The following is a 23,049-nucleotide window of genomic DNA, read 5'->3' as shown; positions in this document are numbered from 1 at the left end:
CAGCTGTCATCTTCGCCATCACGGAACTGTGGCTATTTCTCTTCCTCCAGATATTGATGGAGTGGGGAGGGAAGGGGTGGGGGTGAGAGAGGGGGTGGCGCAGCCAAGCACAATATCAATTTACAAAGCTTAAGGGTACGAACAGTTTCCCATACTCAGCAGTTGCCCCTGACAGAGGTATTGATGTAAGGAGCAATGTTTTACAGAGTGATACAGTGGCCTGATGGTGTGAAAGAGGAACCTTCACATGGCTGGTTTCCTCCGAGTACACTGACAAGCCAAGAATCTCCATTCACCCAGAGAAAACTTACTTTCAGGATGTTAACGTAGGGTGATCCATCAGGTCCCAAACTGCTCCCGTTCACCTCCGCGTGCTTCAGCCACTGGATGTGGGGCTGCGGGTCACTGTAGACCTTGCAGACAAACTGCACGTCGCTGCCCACAGTCACGCTCTTGTTGGCAGGCAGGCCAGCCTGCAGGATTGGCCGGTGAGGTGACCGTTCTGAGAGAGACAAAAGCGTCAAGCAGATTAGCGTGGTCAATCCACATCTCTTTGGAGCACCTGGAGGAAACCCACGCAGAGACGGGGAGAATGTGCAGTCTCCATGCAGAGAGTAATCCGAGGCTGGATTCAAATCTGGGTCCTCGGCTTTGTACCCATTCAGACCATGCTGCCGTCAACTCCCTTTGCAACCTCAGTTATTCACAAATCTACAAATTATTCCAACAATTTCAGGCCAGAGTGCTGGTCACTAGGATTCTGAGGCTAAGAAACAGCCAGTACTAGCTAACACCGAGGAGCTACGTTGACCTCCTGATGTAGTTTGGGTGGATGGCTGGGACAATCGATGACTGAAGATGAAGCCATTCAAGAATGGGCAATGTCCTCCTAATCTACCCACGCTGGCCAGGTCAACTTTCCTCCCAGGCCAACATCCTGCTCGCTGCCCTCAACCAATAGTGAGAGCTGAGCTTCAGAAAGTTTGGGTCAGTACATTTCAACCGCACTCCTGAAGCTTGAGCTGCATAATCTCGGCCAACACTCCCAGCACGGTACCGAGGGAGCACCTCGTTGTCAGTGGCACTGCCTTTCAACTCAGACTTGACAAGTAGGGCTGGATAGACTGGGACATTTTTCTCTGGCATCTAGGAGGCTGGGGGTGATCTTACAGAGGATATAAAATAATAGGGGCAGAGAGCAGCTAGATAGTCAATATCTTTCCCCAAAGATCGGGGAGTCTAAAACTTGAGAGCATAGATTGAAAGTGAGAGGGGAGAGATACAAAAGAGTTCGGAGGGGCAATTTTTTCACATAAGGGATGGTGAGTGTCTGGAACAAGCTGCCAGAGGTGGTAGTAGAGGTGGGTACAATTTTGTCTTTTAAAAAGCATTTAGACAGTTATATGGATAAGATGGGTATCGAGGGATATGGGCCAAATGCAAGCAATTGGGATTAGCTGAAAGTTTAAAAAAAAGGGTGGGCAATTTGGGCCGAAGGGCCTGTTTCCATGCTGTAAACCTCTATGACTCCATTTACCCTCACAGATCCCATCACACTGCTCTCTGGGAAACACAAGTGAAGCATTCTCTGCGATCCTGACCAATCTTTACCCTTCATCCTTTTATTTATTCATTTATGGGCATTACAAGTTATTACCCATTTCCCATCACCCTTGAGAAGGACGTAGTGAGCTGCACTCAGTGGTGTCGCTATACCCACAGTCCATTACTAAAACACATGGTCTGCCCATTGTTATGCTGCTGTCTGTGGGAGCTTACTGTGCACAAACTGGCTGCCTTGTTCCCATGTACAATAATGACAATACAACTTCAGTGGCTGTCGGACGCTTTGGAAATTCCCAGGGTGACGCTGTGACAATGCAAGGCCTTTCTTGATGAGCACAGTAACAAATCTCACAACACCAGGTTCAAGGCCAACAGGTTTATGTGGCAACACAAGCTTTTGGAGTGCTGCCCCTTCATCAGGTGAGCAGATAGACAGGGGCAGCTCATTCGTTAGCAACTCCCTTGCCCCAAGCTCCTTCACTAATCCGAGTACTAGCCCATACTGAGCTGTTAAAGCAAGGCTGGACACGAAACAGCGAGCTCAAGAGAGTGACAGCAAGGCGGGCAGGGAGGAGGAGAGCGAGAGCGAGAGCGAGCGAGGGGGGCAGGGAGGAGGAGAGCGAGAGCGAGAGCGAGCGAGAGGGGCAGGGAGGAGGAGCGCGAGAGCGAGCGCGAGAGGGGGAGAGCGAGCGCGAGAGGGGGAGAGCGAGCGCGAGAGGGGGAGAGCGAGCGCGAGAGGGGGAGAGCGAGCGCGAGAGGGGGAGAGCGAGCGCGAGAGGGGGAGAGCGAGCGCGAGAGGGGGAGAGCGAGCGCGAGAGGGGGAGAGCGAGCGCGAGAGGGGGAGAGCGAGCGCGAGAGGGGGAGAGCGAGCGCGAGAGGGGGAGAGCGAGCGCGAGAGGGGGAGAGCGAGCGCGAGAGGGGGAGAGCGAGCGCGAGAGGGGGAGAGCGAGCGCGAGAGGGGGAGAGCGAGCGCGAGAGGGGGAGAGCGAGCGCGAGAGGGGGAGAGCGAGCGCGAGAGGGGAGAGCGAGCGCGAGAGGGGGAGAGCGAGCGCGAGAGGGGGAGAGCGAGCGCGAGAGGGGGAGAGCGAGCGCGAGAGGGGGAGAGCGAGCGCGAGAGGGGGAGAGCGAGCGCGAGAGGGGGAGAGCGAGCGCGAGAGGGGGAGAGCGAGCGCGAGAGGGGGAGAGCGAGCGCGAGAGGGGAGAGCGAGCGCGAGAGGGGGAGAGCGAGCGCGAGAGGGGGAGAGCGAGCGCGAGAGGGGGAGAGCGAGCGCGAGAGGGGGAGAGCGAGCGCGAGAGGGGGAGAGCGAGCGCGAGAGGGGGAGAGCGAGCGCGAGAGGGGGAGAGCGAGCGCGAGAGGGGGAGAGCGAGCGCGAGAGGGGGAGAGCGAGCGCGAGAGGGGGAGAGCGAGCGCGAGAGGGGGAGAGCGAGCGCGAGAGGGGGAGAGCGAGCGCGAGAGGGGGAGAGCGAGCGCGAGAGGGGGAGAGCGAGCGCGAGAGGGGGAGAGCGAGCGCGAGAGGGGGAGAGCGAGCGCGAGAGGGGGAGAGCGAGCGCGAGAGGGGGAGAGCGAGCGCGAGAGGGGGAGAGCGAGCGCGAGAGGGGGAGAGCGAGCGCGAGAGGGGGAGAGCGAGCGCGAGAGGGGGAGAGCGAGCGCGAGAGGGGGAGAGCGAGCGCGAGAGGGGGAGAGCGAGCGCGAGAGGGGGAGAGCGAGCGCGAGAGGGGGAGAGCGAGCGCGAGAGGGGGAGAGCGAGCGCGAGAGGGGGAGAGCGAGCGAGGGAGGCAGGGAGGGGGAGAGCGAGCGAGGGAGGCAGGGAGGGGGAGAGCGAGCGAGGGAGGCAGGGAGGGGGAGAGCGAGCGAGGGAGGCAGGGAGGGGGAGAGCGAGCGAGGGAGGCAGGGAGGGGGAGAGCGAGCGAGGGAGGCAGGGAGGGGGAGAGCGAGAGTGAGAGTGAGGCAGGGAGGCAGAAAGAAAGAGGGAGAGAGAGAGACGGGCTGACTGACTGATGGATACAAGTGCAGTTAGACATACAGCCAGCGAGTACGGAGAAAGGCACACTGCCTCTCAGTGCCCCCTTCCCCTGGAAAGGGTGTAAGTGCGAGTTATCAGGTGGGAATGGAATGGGTTGTCTCTGCCACCCCTGCCCCTGGAGCTGGACTCACAGAAGCAGGTTGCTTTGGAACGATTCCCAGCTCATTGCTGCCATTTCCCAGTTCCACACAATCATGTGAGAGCTACTTCCACAAGCTCCGCTCTGGGCCAGTGTCCAGCTGGAATGATTACAGAGCTGTGGGTTCCCGGGACTCGCTGATCACACAGCAGCCTTCAATTACTCTCACCAACTTTCCCAAGTGCCTCATATGCCTTTTCCTCTCTTTCCGATTAGACAGCAACAGCTTCCTGTTCCTGCAGCTATAGGGGCCCAATACACACACACACACACACAGACACAGAGATACAGACACACAAAGCAGATAGGACGCTGAGCAGTGGGCTGAGTAGGCCATTGCAGCCTTCTCTGACACAAATTTACAACAAATCCAAAACAAATCTGCCCACACTCGCAAACGAAAAAGCAGCAGAAAAGTAGGGGTCCACATGATATCCTCTTTCTCGTTGAGCTTCCCGAGCGCTTGCTCTTTCTTACCTGCTGTGCCACAAACTCCAGCTGCTATCAAATGTCCTTTCCACATTCCACACATTTCCGAATCCCTCAGGGAGGCCCCCACCCCCCCACAACCTGGCCCGCCGGTAATATTACAGCCCGTGTCTTCAGGGCCTTTCAACTTCTCAAGCTGCAGGTGGGCAAGAAGTGCTCAGCCAAAAGCTAAGAAGCAGTTAAACCTGTCCAGCGTGCCAGACCCCTGACCTTATACAGGATCGGGGAGAAACAAAGCAGCTCACAAATTGCTTCATTTTCTCCCATAAGTAGGCTTACATTCACACTGCAATGAAGTTACTGTGAAAATCCCCACATTGCCACACTCCGGCACCTGTTCGGGTTACACTGAGGGAGAACTTAGCATGTCCAATGCACCTAACCCGCATGTCTTTCGGACTGAGAGGGGAAACCGGAGCACCTGGAGGAAACCCACTCAGACACAGGGAGAACGTGCAGACTCCACACAGTCACCCACCCAAACCGGGAATCAAACCTGGCTCCCTGGTGCTGTGAGGCAGCAGTGCTAACCACTGTGCCGCCTAAACACACGAGGTACGGACACTCAGATGGAAGCAAACGGCAGCTCTGGGTGTTGAGACACAACGAAACACTGATTATTGAGACTGTGTATGTGATGATGTGTCTGCGCACTGAGCGAGGGCATGTACTCTGGCCCGGAGCCACACTGAACAGTTTTCATTGCTATCTCCCCACCCAAACAAACTGGGGGGGGGCACAGTGGTTAGCACTGTTGCCTCACAGTGCCAGAGACCTGGGTTCAAGTCACTGCCTGTGCGGAGTCTGCATGTTCTCCCCATGTCTGAATGGGTTTCCTCCAGGTGCTCTGGTTTCCTCCCACATTCCAACTTTGTGCAGGTTAGATTGATTGGCCGTGCTAAATTGCCCAAGTGTCAGGGGGATTAGCAGGGTAAATGCGTGGGGTTATGGGGATATGGCCTGTGTGGGATTGTGGCCGGTACAGATTCAATGAGCTGAAAGGTCTCCCTTTGCACTGCACGATTCTGTGATTCTATGAAACACAACTGAACTTGAAACTGAATTCCCCAGCCCCGTGCACACTGCCATGATCTTACTGAATGGCGGAGCAGGCTCGAGGGGCTGGATGGCCAACTCCTGCTCCGAGTTCTTATGACTGTGTGTGGGGCCATCTATCTCCCTATGACCCTCTCTGGAGGTATTGCTTCCTGGGTGGGGGAAGTGGTTGATGTTATCCACTGTTCTATTGCCTGCTGATGTCAGGGCTTTGCTGCCATCCAGCCATTGTTGACGTGGTCTTCCTGCAGTGTTGACCAATCTTGGCAGCACTACTCTCAAGACTGGCACACATGTCTTCCAGTGCCCATTATTCTCCAGCCAGTATCACCTATAACCAAACCAAAAACCAAGAGGAAGAGGAACGGGCTGTGTATGACCTCCCAGCTGCTGCCTCATCTATTCAGTGTTGTTTAGAAATCCCTTGCTCAATGGGGGCAGGGGGGCGGCGGCGGCGGGTAGATGATCAGTTCCAAGCGATACCAACATCTTTCTGGCCTCTCACCCAGGTGGAGACCTTACACGACAATGCCCAGACAAACCTTCCTCCCCTCTGCAGATCACAGCACAACCTTTGTGCAGGTTCCTCACAAGTCAGGAGTGGGGCATGGAGTTACTTCACTGTCCTAACTCCACTGAGCTCAGTAGAGCACCAAGGGGGCTGGACTATCATTCCAGTACCAAACCCACAACTTTTACCATAGAGTCACAGAGGTTTACAGCATGGAAACAGGCCCTTTGGCCCAACTTGTCCATGCCACCCAGTTTTTAACCACTAAGCTAGTCCCAATTGCCCGCTTGGATCAAAGAGCAGCAACAGGAGTAGGCTTCAAGGGCCACGGGGCCTATTCCTGGAACATCCGCTGCTTTCATCCCTAGCGTGGAGATGCCTGAAGTGGGCACAATAAGAAGTCTCACAACACCAGGTTAAAGTCCAACAGGTTTATTTGGAATCAGGAGCTTTCAGAGCGTTGCCCCTTCATCAGGTGAGTCTCTGAAAGCCCATGACACCAAATAAACCTGTTGGACTTTAACCTGCTTTCATTCCTGGCCAAGATTCACTTCTCAACTCCTACTAATTGCCACCTACGCTTCCTTCACTGTGAACCTAAAGTCACCAGGCAGCTGCAGTGTTGAGCACATAAACCTTTACGTCCCAGTGTTAAAGTGACAGCAGTCACAAACAGGCCTAATTTACTGCCTGCCCCTCTGACACCTCATGCACCCCAGCAGTTAGTGCTAAGTAGGGTGCAATTAAAACAGGGCAAGTAATGGAAGTCTGCAGATACAATAAACGCACAAGAGAGCGAGGATTTATAGCTGCTCTTTCTGTGTGCTTTATTAGGAAGGAAGTTAATGTCAATCAGTCCATCCATCGTCAGGCCAAGGCTGGGCAGTTGTACACTAATGGAGCCGGAGCTATCCGAGACAAGAGAGATGCAAGATCATTCCTTTCTCAGTACCCAGCGAGTCAGCACTCTCAATGTTTCACTTGTGAGTGAGAGGAAGAGAGAGAGAAAGGCAGACCTGCACTGAGGCCACATCTTTCCTGATATCAGCACAGGATTGCAACTGAGAGACATGTTGGTTCAGAAACTGGGGAGATCTCTCTGTCTCAAAACATGGGCACGCAGCCTGTTCTGTTCAGAGAAGCAGGCGGAGCCTCAGTTAAATGTCTCGTTCAGATGGATGGTGCCTAACTACTGTGCTCCTTCACCTCTGGGCTGGAGTGCCAACTTTTGGGGTCAGGTCTCTCGAGTGAGACATCGAAGATAGCAGGAGTTGACCATTTGGCCCTTCAAACCTGCTCTGCTGTTCAATGTGATCATGGCTGCTCAATCTCAACTCCGCACTCCACCATAGCCCTTGACCATGTAGCTGCTGCCCACAACCCTCCGACTCAGGGGTGAAAGTGTTGAGGTACAGACAAAACCAGAAGTGAGAGAATTAATCCCCTTAGATTGTGACCCCTAGCTGCCCCTTGGAGGCAGTTTAGAGTCAACCATATTGCTGTGGTTCTGGATTCACATGTTGGTCAGACTGGTTAAGGACGGTGGACTTCTTTCCTTTAAGGACATGACATGAACCGGATGGGTTTTTGTGACAATCGACAATGATTTCCTGGTCACCAGTCAATGCTTAACTCCAGATTATTTTTAAACTGAATTCAAATTCCACCATCTGCTGTGGTGGGATTCGAACCCGGGTTCACCAGAACATGAGCTGACTTTATGGAAGAATAGTCGAGCGATAATACCACGAGGCCATCGCCTCCCCGGGCGGAGGGTGTCGGAGGCTTCCCAAGTCAGCTGCAGTATTGGAAAGGGAAACTGGGATAGGTGGTGGGGGAGGGAAATAAGTTCCAATGGATCATAGAGAGTCAGGGGTGTGGGAGGGGCGCGGGGAGGGAGACAGAGAGGGAGAGAGACGGAGAGAAGGATACTGCTCATTGAGCTAAATAACTCCGCTCTGGTGTAAAACCTACTCTCTGCAGTCCCTGACTTTGATAGAATCAGTTTGAAAGAAGGTACAAAGCAGGTCTGCAGACAGTGTCCATCCATCAGCCAGTTTAGATTCCAGCTGACTATATTTAATGCACGCAATCTGATGCTTCCTCTCTCCTCTGACTGGCTATCAAAGTGCAATCTGAGGCAGCTGAATAAAACCAGATCGCTATCACCAGTGAGCTGCTTGTGGGTGAACGGAGAGGGAGGGAGGGAGGGAGGGAGGAAGGGGCTTTCCGATCTGTCCAAGATAAGCAAGGCAGAAGTAAACTCCAAGTAATGAGGGGCTGGGGGGGGGGCGGGGCGGGGAGATGAGGGGTGCACTGAAGGGCAGAGCTGCCAAACACAGAGACAAAAGCTTCCCTTTCAGACGCAGCAAAGGTGAGATCCCCATCAGGAACAGTGAAAATAAACATGTCAGCTGGTTCACTGAGAGGAGGGTGGGGGGAGAGGACAAAGGTCAAAGCAAGTAAACGCAGGCCCAATCACTCAACAAAGAGCCTGTCACAGCTACATCGCAGCACACTGAGCAAATACTCAACTCTCCCCCCCACCCCCGTTCCTTCCCTTCAAGCCATGCCTTCAAATCCACCTGAAATATTTCTGTGCAGCTCGGAGGCTGCACAGATAGGTGTACACTCACTGATGGGACTCAACTCCCTGAGTCACCGGCACACTTGGCTGGTGCGTTATTCCGCACTCCTGTTTTACAAGCCCTTCCTTCCCCTCACTTTCAGCAAAAGGTCTCCAAAACCCAAATCCCGTTCCATGAACAGGGGAACAGACACTCCCTTCAATATGTAAACCCCCACTGCAACGCCCCGATGGCAGAGGCAACTTATCCCACAGGCAGGGTAAAAAATATCAAAACCCAACTGTTCAAATCCCCAACTGAAATCACAGCGGGAGGCTATTCAGCCTATCAGAGCTGTACTGGCTCTTTGCAGGATCTGTCCACTCACCTGCTCTTTCCCTCAAATGTGTCCTTTTTAGCCAAGTTCCTTTGGAATCTGCTTCCCTGTCCTTCGAGGTTAATAATTCTCAGCCTGACATGTTTTTCCCCTCATCCTCCCTCTGGTTCTTTTATCAATTACACGCATGTCAATAGCTCACAGCCCGGCCAACAATTCCTCACTTTCTAACTCCATCTGTCTCCTGTTGTGTCTCTCTCTGTCTTGTTGTCTCTTATTGAGCTGACCAAGTAGTAATGAAGGTGAAAAGGGGCAGTTGCTTAAACTTCTAAATCTGAGGGCCTCATCATCGAATCAATGTGTGTGTGTGTGTGTGTGTGTGTGCACACGCCACGAGTAACTCTCATTCCCACTCCAAGCTGTGTCTCAGAAAGGAGCAGGAAGACAGGTGCCACACTTGTAGGGAAAGTAAAGTGCTGGGAATGTGGTCACTCTGGGAGTTCAGGAATTATAGGAAATCATTTGGCCCATTGCGTCTACACTGACTCTCCAACAAAGCATCTTACCCAGACCCTTCCCCACCCGATCTCCGTAACCCACCCCCTGAAAAGATACAAAAGAATGAGGACATGTACCAACTGATTCAAGAACAGCTTCTTCCCTGTTACCACCAAACTTTTGAAGAGACCTATCTTTGCATTAAGTTGATCTTTCTCTGCACCCTAGCTATGACTGTAACACCACATTCTGCAGTCTCTTGTTTCCTTCTCTACGAATGGTATGCCTTGTCTGAAGAGCGTGCAAGAAACAATACTTTTCACTGTATACTGATACATGTGACAATAATAAATCAAATTAAATCACATTTAGCATGGCTGATCCATCTAACCTGCACATCTTTGGAGTGTGGGAGGAAACCGGAGCACCCAGAGGAAACTCACATGGAGAGAATGTGCAGACTCCGCACAAACAGTGACCTGAGGCTGGAATTGAACCCTGGTCCCTGGCGCTGAGGCAGCAGTGCGAAACACTGTGTCACCAAGTTACAGCAGTCAGCTTGAAAACAGCCTCAGCTCCATGAGGAGTGGCCCAGACATGAGGGTAAGAGGGAAAAGGAGGGAAGCTACACACCATGTTCCTGAGCTCATCATTGTTCTTGCAAGAAGCTAATAGAGCTACACATGGTTGTGCTTTGGGCACAATGCATCTCCTTCAAGTCAAAATACATCAATAGGACCTCACACTTCAAAAAGGTAGCAGAGCCCAACACAACAGGCAGATTCTGATGGATAAAGCCAGTTACCTTGGATTTGGACATCCAAAGACAATATTGATAAGAGTTTGCCAGTGAAAAGAAATGGTTCTTACCAACAACATCCAGCTGGTACGTGTGATTAATGCTGCCATATTTGTTCATCACCACACAGGTGTAATTGGCCTTGTCCGAGGGTACAACTCCTTCCATGATCAGACTCCAGTGCTGTGATCGGATCTGGAGGGAATGAACGAGAACAGAAATTTTAAACAAAGAAAGAAAAGGAGAGACTTCCATTGACAAAGTACCTCAAGTGATCAACAGACTTCTCCATCCTGTTTACAGCCAATGAATTGCTCCGAGAGTCTCGTTGTTGCGGGAAGCACAGGCAGCTATCTTATGCACAGCAAGCTCCCAAAACAGCAAGATATCAAAGATCAGATAATCTCTGAAAACAGTAGGATAACAATGGACAGATGATCTGTTTTCCTGATGTTGATTAAGTGGTAAATATTAGCCGCAATACCTGCCCTAATTGGTGCCATAGGATCTGTACATCTATCCAAAAGGCCAGATGGGGCCTCGCATCGGTATCTCATCTGAAAGAGTGCATCTCCAACAAAAGAATTTCCCAACTTAGTTCCCGACTCCACCGGCCCATTCCCGACTTAGTTCCCGACTTCAGTGACCTAATCCCAATTTAGTTCCTGACTTCATTGACTCATTCCTTCTGTACTGCACTGGAGAATCAGCCTTGGTTTTTGTACTTGAGCCTCACTGAGAGACCTGAACCCAGGACTTGGTCCTTCTCACTGAGCCACAGCTGACCTGTGTGGTGGACACTCAATGCCAAGCCATGGCCAACATACTTCTGAAACCTGGCCACATTGCTCCTTCTCCTTACCCAACTAAGGTGGATGTGTGGTACAGGGAAACTCTTGGCCAAGGTACCTCACCCTCTCAGTGATGTGTGTCCCATTGCTCTGGACTCGCGACCAAGTATTGTACCTTGGCTGCAAGCTATTGACATCCGACTCATCCACATCAGTCTGCAGCTCAAACACCATCCAAGCTCTGACTGAAAGAAAACTGCTTTAGCAAAAAAAAACTCAGCTCCAAAAGCTGATTTTGAGGTCTATCAAAATTCAACAGCACAAACCAGATACTTCCGCGAAGTAACCAATTCATTAACAACATTGCTTTGTCACATGTGGGACTTTTTACCAAGGGATACTGAGTAAAATGGGGAGAGGCAGTTGAGATCCACCACAGTGGAAATGGGCTGAATGGCCTCCTCCTAAGCCTATGATTGAGTGGCTCCCCAGTCCATTATCTTTAACAAACAGACACAGGGAGAATTTCACAAAGTGAGACTTTGTCTGATGAACGGGGCAGCACGTGGCACAGTTAGCACTGCTGCCTCATGGCGCCAGGCTTCGATTCCTGGCTTGGGTCACTGTCTGTGTAGAATTTGCATGTTCTCCCCGTGTCTGCGCGGGTTTCCTCCGGGTGCTCCGGTTTTCTCCCACCGTCTGAAAGATGTGCTGATTAGGTGCTAAATTCTCCCTCAGTGGACCTGAGCAGACGCCAGAGTGTGGCGACTAGGGGATTTTCACAGTAACTTCATAGCAGTGTTAATGTAAGCCTTACTTGTGACACTAACAAATAAACTCACTCTTAAAGAATAAGCAAGATTGGTGTGACAGTTCCATTCTCACAGGGCTCTGAGCTCTCTCAAACACAGAGGTTGGGTAGATAGAGCGAGGCCATAAGAACACACAGGTCCCACCCCCTCCAGCGCTGCCCCAAATGATTAGACATGGGAGGAGGATGAGGAAGGAACCCAGAGACTTGCCTCTTGATTGCTGGTTGTGTCTGCTGAGGAACAGGGTGTGCTCATTCACAGCGGTGATATCTCAGTTCTTGCCGTGCAGCACTCAAAGGGTTAAAAAACCTCGAGGTCAATTTGCAGCCAAGCTCAGCATTCTGCAGTGTTGTGTTAGCTTGGAGGTGAAGCCAGGGCATTTTCTCTCAGTCACCTTTGACCAGGATGAAAGGGCAGGCCAACGCGGGAAAGAAGATCCTTGCCGGGTAAGGCTGCCCTGTTTGTGAGGGATGGTATAATGGATTCCAGCTGCTGTGTGACAGGCTCCATCTCAATGTAAACACGATCTAATGGCTCAAGCAGATGTCAAAAGTGCAACTGTGAACCTTGGAAACACGAACATCGGGCCCTCCCAGTGGTAGCCATCTTAACATGGCTGACAGACGTGAGGCCTTTCATCTCCCCCAGCCTGTGGAAACAATCAGCTGTGTAGATGGGCTCAGGTTTTAACTGAAGACAGCTAGTGAGAAGCAGAGTTGAAGCAAGCTCACATCATTGTTCCTCTTCAAGAAGATTTTCATTGATTCGTGGAACATGGGCATCGCTGGCCAGCCACCATTTATTGCCCATCTCGAGTTAGTCTTGGAGGGCAGTTGAGAGTCAACCACATTGGTGAAGCTATTTGATGGAGAGACTGGGGAGGAATCCCTTCAGCCTGTAGACTTGTTCAGGTGGAGAAAGCTGTCTGTTCCATTCAATCTCCTCAGGTCAAAGTGGCAGCACTCTTGAAGCTTCAGGAGATGTTGAGAGAGCGGGGCAGTGGGTCACTGACTGGTCCTCAAAATGAGGCAGATTTGACTCAAAAGGTCAGTTCAGCATTGAAAATGTCCTCTAAAGAGCAAAGGTCTCTTCCAGCATGTTACTCATTATGTTGAGCACTGCAACAGGCCATTCGGCCCAGCTGGTCTAGACTGGTACACATCCCTGTGTGAACCAGCTCAAACTGCTGACTTCCATTGAGCCACGTCCAAGGAGAAAGCAGAGACAATGACACTCCAGGGGGCAGCTGCTCCCTGCCGGCTCAGCACCCGTTCCGCATCATGTTCAGTTGGTATGGAGCCAATGCTCCTTCACACAGGTCAAGGGAGCAACCTCTAAACACACCAAAACCTCAACCAGCTGTGTGATACCACGAAGAACTGGTGATCGTCAAGTTCAGTAACTAAACAAAGTGTTTTGTGGATTAACTAGAAAGCGAGTAAAAGAAATGTGCCACCGACTATGACTGAGGAAGCTCGCACTCAGCCCAAGGATTTGGCCCAATTGGTCAATCAGGTCACATCACTACCCCGAAAATTCACCCCAAAAGGCCACAGAAACCCTGCAGTGCAGGAAGAGGCCATTCGGCCCATTGAGTCCGCACTGACCACAATCCCACTCAGGCCCTACCCCCACATCCTGACATATTCACCCGCTCATCCCTTTCCCCTACGTGTCTCATGGCTCTTAAGGGGCAATTTTTTAACATAGCCAATCGACCGAACTCGCACATCTTTGGACTGTGGGAGGAAACCGGAGTACCCGGAGGAAACCCACGCAGACACGAGGAGAATGTGCAAACTCCACACAGACAGTGACCCGAGCTGGGAATCGAACCCAGGTCCCTGGAGCTGTGAAGCAGCAGTGTTAACCACTGTGCCACGCTACTATAGGCAGTCTCCAGGATCATTTCCATCACCAGAAGCACAGATTTCTGACTTCTTTCCCTGCATTTCCCAGCATCAAATTTCCCCAAAATCATTTCCGAGAATCTTTACGATGCAGTTGGTGGCTTTGTGGCCCATCCAGTCTGAACCCGCTCCCTGGCCTTATAAGAACATAAGAAATAGGAGCAGGAGTAGGCCATCTAGCCCTTCGAGCCTGCCCCGCCATTCAATAAGATCATGGCTGATCTGTTGTGGCTCAGTTCCACTTTCCCACCCTTTCCCCATAACCCTTAATCCCCTCGCTTATCAGAAACCCATCAACCCGGTTCTTAAAAATATTTAGCGAGGCAGCCTCCACCACCTCAACGGGCAGAGAATTCCAGAGATTCACCACCCTTTGAGTGAAGAAGTTCCTCCTCAACTCCGTTCTAAACCGCACCCCCCTTTATCTTGAGGCTGTGCCCCCGAGTCCTACTGTCCTTTCTGAGCGGGAAGAGTCTCTCCACCTCTATCCTATCCATCCCATTCATCATCTTATACGTCTCAATGAGATCTCCCCTCATTCTTCTAAACTCTAACGAGTACAAGCCTAGTTTATTCAGCCTCTCCTCATAGCTCAACCCCCTCAACTCCGGTATCAGCCTAGTAAACCTCCTCTGCACTCCCTCCAAGGCCAAAATATCCTTGCGTAAGTACGGCGCCCAAAACTGCACACAGTACTCCAGCTGCGGCCTCACCAATGCCCTATACAGCTGCAGCAAGACCTCCCTACTTTTATATTCAATCCCCCTTGCTATGAAGGCCAGCATCCCATTCGCCTTCCTGACCACCTGCTGCACCTGCAGGCTGGGTTTTTGCGACTCATGCACCCTGCTTGCAACCCGCGTCTTAAAAATATTTAGTGAGGCAGCCTCCACCACGTCAACGGGCAGAGAATTCCAGAGATTCACCACGCTTTGAATGAAGAAGTTCTTCCTCAACTCCGTTCTAAACCTCGGAAACAGGCACAGACAACAATTCACTAACTCCCTTCTGAATAATCCAATTGACCCTGCCTCCAGCACCCTCTCAGGAGGTTCCTTTCAGCCTCTGAGCACACACTGGGTGAAAAGGCTTTCTCTCCTCTATAATGCAGAAACAGCCCATTCGGCCCTACATGTCCCTGCCTGCCTTTCCGTTCTAACCACCCATTGAGACATGAAGCCCCCCACTTCCCCTCCAACAACAAAGCCTACTGTTCCCCTCTCCTTCTGGTGACTTGATCAAAGAGGTAACTAGAAGAGAACAGATAATCTGGTTGCTGTTTGTGGGATCTTGCAGTGCACAAAGTGGCTGCTGTGATTCCTTTATTGAAACAGTGATTGCACTCCACAAATACTGGATTGGTTGTAATGTGCTTGGGGACATTCCCAGGTTCCCCACAGGGATACAGGTTCCACACTTCTTTGCCTTGCTCAGACTTGGTATCCACCAGTATGGAGTTGGTTGGGAGGCTGTTTTCTCTCTCCATCTCCCTCCAGCCACACAGGGAACGAGATGGTCTGCTGCAGTCAATGCTCCTGCCCACTCCAGCTTTCACCCGATCTTTGCAGGGATATTTTCTGTGGCAGCGTCCATGATGATTGATGATGACACTGCAGAGGCACCGCAGCACAGGAATGTGTCCCCCAGCAGGTTACTTTCTCATTTGCTGTCCACCCCCAGGTGGCATGGTGGTTAGCACTGCTGCCTCACAGTGCCAGAGACCCAGGTTCGATTCCCGGCTTGGATCACTGTCTGTGTGCGCATGCTGCGTGTTTCTCAGTGTGCATGTCTGTGTGCATGAGAGAATCTGTGTGTGTGTATGTCTGTGTGCGTGTGCATGAGAGAATCTGTGTGAGTAAATATATGTGTGTGTGTGTGCGCGCGTGCGTGAGAGAATCTGTGTGGGTATATGTTTGTGTGTGTGTGTGTGAGAGAGAGAATCTGTGTGTGTTTGTGTGCATGTGTGTGTATCTGTGTGCATGCGTGTCTCTGTCTGTGTGCGCGTCTGCTTTGTGTACATTCTCCCGGTGCCTGCTTGGGTTTCCTCTGGGCGCTCTGGGTTCCTCCCACACTCCAGGTTAGGTGGATTGGCCGTGCTAAATTTTCCCTTAGTGTCGGGGGATTAGCAGCATAAATACCTGGGGTTATGGAGATAGCACCTGGGTGGCATTGTGGTCAGTGCAGGCTCGATGGGCGGAATGGTCTCCTTCTGCACCTTGGGTTTCTATGATTCTGGGGCAGTGGGCAGATTTGAGCAGCTCCACACAGACAGCAGGACCAAGAGCAGGAGCGAAGCACAATTCTGGGCCTTCTGATGGCAGCTTTCAATCCAGGTACAGGGCATGGAGCAACACCAACACAGCAGCAGCACTGCAATCAGTCCCCTTAAAGCACCCCGGCCAAGGGTTCAGAGCTCTGCAGGGAGTGAGGGGGACAGACTGTGACCATGATCAGCCTCACAACTGGTTAGAACACAACTGCTGGAAACATCTAAGGATCCTGTGCAGGGCACGTCAGTGAGAAAGCTGCACTCTGAGCTGAGGATAGCCTTCAGCGGCAGAGACACACACACACAATGGAAACTGGGTGTCAACAGCATCCAGTTTCAGTCAGTCCGAGGGAAAGCCTCTCCGGTGTCACTCAGGTATGCAGCTCTCTCTTCACTACGTAGGACTACTGTGTCTGTGCGCGTGCGTGTGTGCATGTGCACATCTATCGTGTGTGTGTGTATCTAATGCGTTTTTGTGTGTGCATCTCGTGTATGCGCGTGTGCATGTTTGCATCCAGTGTGTGTGTACATTCTGTGCGTGTGTGCGCGTGTACGTGCAGAGTGTCTGTTTGTATGCTTGTCTGTGTCCGTATGCGTGAGAGAATCTGTCTGTGTTTCTCTGTGCTTGTGTGCATGCACGAGAGAATTTGTGTGTGTTTCTTTGTGTGCGTGAAAATCTGTATGCGTGTCTGTGTGCAAGAGAATGCGTGTGTGTTTGTGTGCGAGAGAATCCATGTGTGTGTGTGAGAAAGAGTGTGTGAGAGAGAGAGAGAGAGAGAGAGAGAGAAAGAATCTGTGCGCGCGCGTGTGTGTGTGTGTGTGTGTGTGTGTGTGTGTGTGTGTGTGTGCGCGCGTGTGCGCGCTTTGGGGGGTTTGCAGTGAGAATAAGGGTGGGGGAAGGAAACCAAGCATTTGGTCCGATCTGAGTAACATTTGCCCTGAAAATGAGCAGCAGATCAATCACCCCTTCCCTGCCACTGCACCCTCACAGGATCTGGCTGACTGCAAGGTAGAGGCTCAGGCCAGACAGGCAGCAGTTTGCGTCTCTCTCCACGGGACAGGGTGTTACAGCAGCCACCCCACCACCCCCCTGCCCCACGACAGGACAACGGACAAGGCAACAGCTTGTTTTCATAAAGATCTTCTCACCTTTCACAGCAACATTAGAAAAACTAAATCTGACACTGCTTGTGGCTTGTTTTTGCTTCATTCTTTCATGGGTGGCTGGGTGGGTGTTTCTGGCAAGGCCAGCATTTCTGCCCGAAGAATCTCTCTGAAATTGAGTGGCACTGATGGTTACAGCATGGAAACGGGCCTTTCGGCCCCACTTGTCCACACCACCCCTGTTTTTTCACCAGTAAGCCAGTCGCAATTACCCGCATTTGGCCCCTATCCCTCCATACCCATCTTAACCATGTAACTATCTAAGCACTTTCCAGAAGACAAAATTGTACTTGCCTCTACTAGTACCTCTGGTAGCTTGTTCCAGACACTCATCACCCTCTGTGTGAAACAACTGTACGTTATGTATCTCTCCCCTCTCATCTTAAACCTATGCCCTCTAGTTTTAGACTCCCCAACCTTTGATAAATATATTGACTATCTAGCTGATCTATGCCCCTCATTATTTTATAGACCTCTATAAGATCACCCTTCAGCCTCCTACACTCCAGAGAAAAAAATCCCAGTCTCTCCAGTCTCTGTTTATAACTCAAACCATCAAGTCCCAGTAGCATCCTAGAAGATCTGTTTCTAGTTTAATAATATCCTTTCTATTATAGGGTCATCAGTCAATTTCAGGGGAGCAGTTAAGAGTGAACCACATCTGTTGTAAGCCAGATCAGCTAAGGATGGCAGATATCCTTCCTCTCAGGACATGAGCGAACCAGATGGGTTTTACAACAATTGATGATTGGCCATCAGTACTGAAATTAGCTTCATCCCCCAGATTTTATGAATTTAATTTAAATTCCACCAGTTGCCGTGGTGGGATTATGAACCCATGTCCCCTCAGTATCAGCCTGAATCTCTAGACCGGTGACATTACCACTGTACCACCATCTCCCTGATTTCCAGGACAGGAATAAAATTCCCGTCATCCTTTCCCGATGAGACCAGCCACAAAGGATCGACAATTCGATCTGTGAAACGACAGGTGGAAATCCCAAAAATAACCCCAGCTACATCAGTCACACTGAGAACTGGAAAAGGTTATTCCAGGGAATTCCAATCAAGTACCTCCATCAGAGGCACGATGGGCTGAATGGTCTCATTCCCTGCTGCGTTGTTCTCGGAGCATCACATCTTTATTGGGGGCAATACTTTCTCACCCAGCTTCCCTGCAATGAATGGACTGATCAACTGTCAGCCTCCTGTTCACTGTATCAATTCCAGAGATGAGGGGGTTTGAAGAGAGATTGAACAGTTTAGGCTGATACTCTCTGGAATTTAGAAGAATGAGGGGAGATTAAATTGAAGTATACAAGATAATAAAAGGTCTGCATAAAATAGACATGGAGTGGATGTTTCCTCTTGTGGGGCACTCTGGGATGAGAGGTCATAGTCTTAGGATGAAGGGTAGCAAATTTAAAACAGAGCTGAGGAGAAACTACTTCTCCCAAAGGGTTGTGAATCTGTGGAATTCACTACCCCAAAGTGCGATGGATGCTGGGAGAGTGAATAAATTGAAGGAGGAGTTGGACAGATTTTTAATTGGTAATGGGGTTGAAGGGTTATGGGGAGAAGGCAGGAAAATGGGGATGAGGAGCACATCAGTCATGATCGAATGACGGAGTGGACTCAATGGCCTGAATGGCCTCATTCTGCTCCTATATCTTATGAACTACAGACAGGGTCCATGATGCAGAGGGATGAAGGGAGTGAAGACAAACTGTCAATGAAGCCACAGATTTGAATCAGACATCCAATACAAGGCAGAGAAGCAACCAAAGTGTCAACAGTGGTGTAGCAGTGCAAGGTGGTACGCTTAGGCATGGTGTGAATATCGATCCAGCCTGACCAAGTGGAAGGCAGCAGACTTGGTGTCATTAAGAGAGGGGCTCAGTAAATATCCCCAGCCCAGCACACCATCTGTGCCATCGCTCCCAAACTAAGACATTGCCAACTCACCTCCACCTTCAGCTGTTGTTGTGGTGGGTCTGCTTCAGCAAGTGGCTCCCTCTCCACCCTCTTCAACTTCTTCTGTGCACTTTGGAGCTTCAACAGCACCAGTTTCCAACTGAAACCCCCCCAACTCCACCCCTGAGCTTCAACTGCTCTGGTTTCCTACCAAACCCCACCATCCCATACTCCCGTCCGCTGTCTTGGTCTGGTTGGCAAGGCTGTTTTGGCGTTGCCACTGTTGGCACCATTTAGGAATTGAGCCATTGTGACTGGAGTTGAAACCAGCCAGAGACCAAAGGCACCTTCAACCCTGGGTACTTCCAATCATCTGGCAGTGTTACTCCCCATCATCCACTTACACAGCCTCCAAACCGTACCAACACTTCAAATCTGCTGCATAGTTTTTAACAAGATACATAAACTCCACAGTGCTCTGAATCACTGGGTCAAACCACAAAGCAGGCAGGCATGCACATCATGAGAGTGAAACAAAAGGAGTTCTTTAATTAAAGAGGCAGCTAAGCCTGTGCTGGAGGCGCTGACACCTGATGCAGAGCCCCTGACAGTCGGATACTATCGAACCGCTAACTTGCCTGGATTTGCCTGATTGAGAGTTGGGATTTTATTTCTGGATCCTCAGGCTTTTCACAAATTTGATCTCAGTTTGCACCTGGCTGCTCAGGGCTGCACATCAGGCGCCCCTCCCCGTCTCGACAACCTCCCCAGGAATCTCCCAGGCCCTCCCTATCTCCTCTGAGATCTCTTCAGCCTTCTCCCTCCATAACTCATGAACTTTCCCCTCGTCTGACAACCCTCCAAGATCCCTGCAGCCTCTAATTCTAATCAGTCCACCATTGACTGCCGTGCCTTCAGCTCCTGAAACCCAACCATTGAGGGTATCTCTGGAATGCCCACAGTAAACATCTCGATCTTCCCCCTCCTTTCAGCCCCTTTTTAATACATACATCCATGCTATGATCCTAATGAATGGTGGAGCAGGCTCGAGGGGTCAAATGGCCTCCTCCTTCTCCAATCATCTATGTTTTTATATCTTTTCAACCAAGCTTTTGACCACCTGTCAAAGTAAGGCCTCGTGTGACAGGATTTCACATTTTGGTGGCTAAGATTCTTGGGAAGTGCCTGTTATATTAGTCCAATATAAGTCAGGCCACTCAACTAAAGCCCCGCTTCTTAAACTGGGCAAAATAAATAACTCTCTTCATTGACCTGAACGTTGACATGTCCAATGAGTTAATGGAGCTCGCTGGGATAGAACCACCCTTTTTATTGGGGAGATACACAGTGTAGAAATCCACCAGTGCAGATTGAAGTGTAGAGAAATATCTCTTAAGTTTCCATGTCAGCAGGTTGGGGACAATCAGCTGATGAATGTATTCAGGACAGAGATTATTCAGATTTTAGACACTCAAGGAATTCAGTGACATGGGGACGGAATGGCAAAGTGCACTTCAGACAAAAAAAAATCAGCTATGATCTTATTGAATATTGGAGCATGCGGCCTATTCCTGCTCCTAATTCTTGAAGCGAATTTCATAGAATCCCTACTGTGCTGAAGGAGGCCATTTGGCCCATTGAGTCTGCACCAACCACAATCCCACCCAGGTCCCATCCCTGTCAATACATGTGTGTACCCTGCCAATCCCCCTGACACTAACGGGCAATTTTAGCATGGCCACTCAACCTAACCAGCTCATCTTTGGACTGTGGGAGGAAACCGGAGCACCCGGAGGAAACCCACGCAGACACAGGGAGAACGCGCAGACTCCACACAGACAGCGACCCGAGCTGGGGATCGAACCCAATCCCTGGAGCTGTGAAGAAGCAGTGCTAACCACTATGCCACCCCGGCATATAATAATAATAAGTTATAGGATGAAATTTTGCCTGTCACTTTGTCAGACAGTTTGGGTGTTGGGATGTGATTTGACTGTACCTTGAATCCACCGATCCGGTGATCCTGTTTGAAGTCTTTCCCATTCTTTAACCAGTGCAGGGAAGGGAGTGGATTCCCACTCGCTGGGCAGCGGAACTTGACTGTCTTCATGGCGGGCACAGCATGAAGCTTCTTCTCCATCTTCTCTGGCTGGGACCAGTACGGGGCACCTGGTAACACCAAAGAGACAAGTTACATTTCCCACAGCTCAACTGGGCCAATCCAAGCTGGCAAGTAGAAGCACAGGCATTCTACCCAATCGGCAAAGCTCAAACTCAACTGAGTATAAAATAAATCTCCCCATTTTCATTGATGGGTCATCACTTGCCTGATTCCTTAATGTTTTATTCTCTGGTGCTCACAATGGTATGTTTTGGACAGATTCCATTGATGTCACTGTACCAAGGGATGCGTGACCACGAGGAGGCATTGCTTTGGAATGACAGACTGTGCATTAATTCGAGTGACACTTCGTCAGAATTCATCAATTATCTGGGATCTTTCCACTCTCCAATTCCCAGATAATAATGAAGATATTTAAGTGTTGTCACTGGGCTGTGATTGGAAGCATTCTGTCCTCATTCCTCCACAGACTTTGCCCCACTATGGGCAGCTGCGTGGCTTCTAACCTCTGCAATGCACCTCTTCAGTCTTTCGATCCTGGGTCTTGGCTAGATTTCTTGTCATTGGCCTAAACACCTCAGCGTCATTTTCCTAAAGCACCTTCTGACACAGAAAGGCATGAAGTAAACACAAGCCGTATCTGTGGAGGGTGAGTGGGTACTTCTTGCCTGCCAGTAGCACCAACATTGACAGTTAGATCTTCCCTGGCGGCGCAGTGGTTAGCACTGCTGCTTCACATGGCCAGGAACCCGGGTTCCATCAATGCGGGGTCTGCATGTTCTCCCCATATCTGCGTGGGTTTCCTTCAGGTGCTGCAGTTTCCTCTCACAGTCCGAAGATGTGTTAATTAGGTAATTGGTGCGCTAAATTCTCCGACATTGTCGTAGAAATCATAGAAACCCTACAGTACACAAAGAGGCCATTTGGCCCATCGAGTCTGCACCAACCACAATCCCACCCAGGCCCTACCTCCCATATCCCTACACACTTTACCCACTAATCTCTGTAACCTACACATCTCAGGACACGAAGGGGCAATTTTTAGCATGGCTAATCAACCTAACCTGCACATCTTTGTACTGTGGGAGGAAACCGGAGCACCCGGAGGAAACCCACACAGACACAGGGAGAATGTACAAACTCCACACAGACAGTGACCCGAGCCAGGAATCGAACCCAGGTCCCTGGAGGTGTGAAGCAGCAGTGCTAACCACTGCGCCACCTTGTCACCCAGGGGGATTAAATACGGGGTGAGGGCATGGGTGGGATTGTTGTCAATGGGCTCCTTCTGCATGGGAGGGGCTCTATGATTGGATGATAATTGCTTTGCCTGGCTTGCTCCATTCTGGAGCTGGGGAAGCAAACGCTGAAGAACGTCTTCTTCTTAAACCTGTGCTGTTCCCCCAGCTGTGCCTCAGACAGCAGTCAGACATTCCAGCTGCCTGTCTCACAGTGTCACATTCAGAGTCAGCTCAAGCTCGGAGATTAACCCGACAGCAGCTCAGTTACAAGTGTGATTGCAACTGATAGCCCACTCCTGAGTAGACGCTATGAGGCTTCCTGTCACCCCACTATTCATCCCTTTCTAAATTCCACCAATTGGATTCAGTTTTCTGCTTTCATTACAAACTGACGAGGGACCAGACAAAGATGGCCGGAACTCCATTTTGAGTTGTCAGTCAAAGCGCCCCGCTTCGTCTCTGCAGCTGTCATATTGAGCAGGTCGGCTCAGAAAGGGTCTTTTTAAACAATAAGGGATCAGTTTACACTATCTGTCTGCTTTATTCCACGCACTCAGCCCTGCAAACTGACGGCAAGACACAAAGTCAACCGCCTGGCCTCACTGAACCTTGTCTGAGTTTAACAACTGCAGGGAGTTGTTGGATTGTTGCCACTCCCTCCCACAAGGCTGGCACAGTGGCACAGCGGTCAGCACTACTACCTCACAGTGCCAGGGCCCTGGGTTCAATTCCCAGCTTGGGTCACAGTCTGCATGGGGTCTGCGGAGTTCTGACTGTGTCTGCGGGGGTTTCCCCCGGGTGCTCCGGATTCCACAGACCATAGAAGACCAGAGAACCCGA

General features: G+C 50.9%; 1 protein-coding gene across 3 annotated transcripts in view; it reads right to left on the bottom strand.

Annotated features, from left to right (window-relative positions):
• The window catches only part of LOC145361334 (fibroblast growth factor receptor 1-like), a 196,801-nt gene that overhangs the window by 36,979 nt on the left and 136,773 nt on the right, over window positions 1-23,049 (bottom strand). For all 3 annotated transcript variants that reach the window (XM_080216995.1, XM_080216996.1, XM_080216994.1), the window contains exons 5-7: window positions 20,846-21,015; window positions 10,058-10,181; window positions 312-502 (exon numbers count right to left, since the gene is read on the bottom strand). In XM_080216995.1, coding sequence (XP_080073121.1) covers window positions 312-502; window positions 10,058-10,181; window positions 20,846-21,015 — 485 coding nt within the window. The remainder of the gene's footprint in view (window positions 1-311; window positions 503-10,057; window positions 10,182-20,845; window positions 21,016-23,049) is intronic.

This window comes from Carcharhinus amblyrhynchos, chromosome 34 (assembly GCF_965287045.1).
Source record: "Carcharhinus amblyrhynchos chromosome 34, sCarAmb.v2.hapA, whole genome shotgun sequence".
Taxonomy (NCBI): domain Eukaryota; kingdom Metazoa; phylum Chordata; class Chondrichthyes; order Carcharhiniformes; family Carcharhinidae; genus Carcharhinus; species Carcharhinus amblyrhynchos.
The sequence above is the reverse complement of the archived record's forward strand: the minus strand, read 5'-3'. Positions and strand labels throughout refer to the sequence as shown.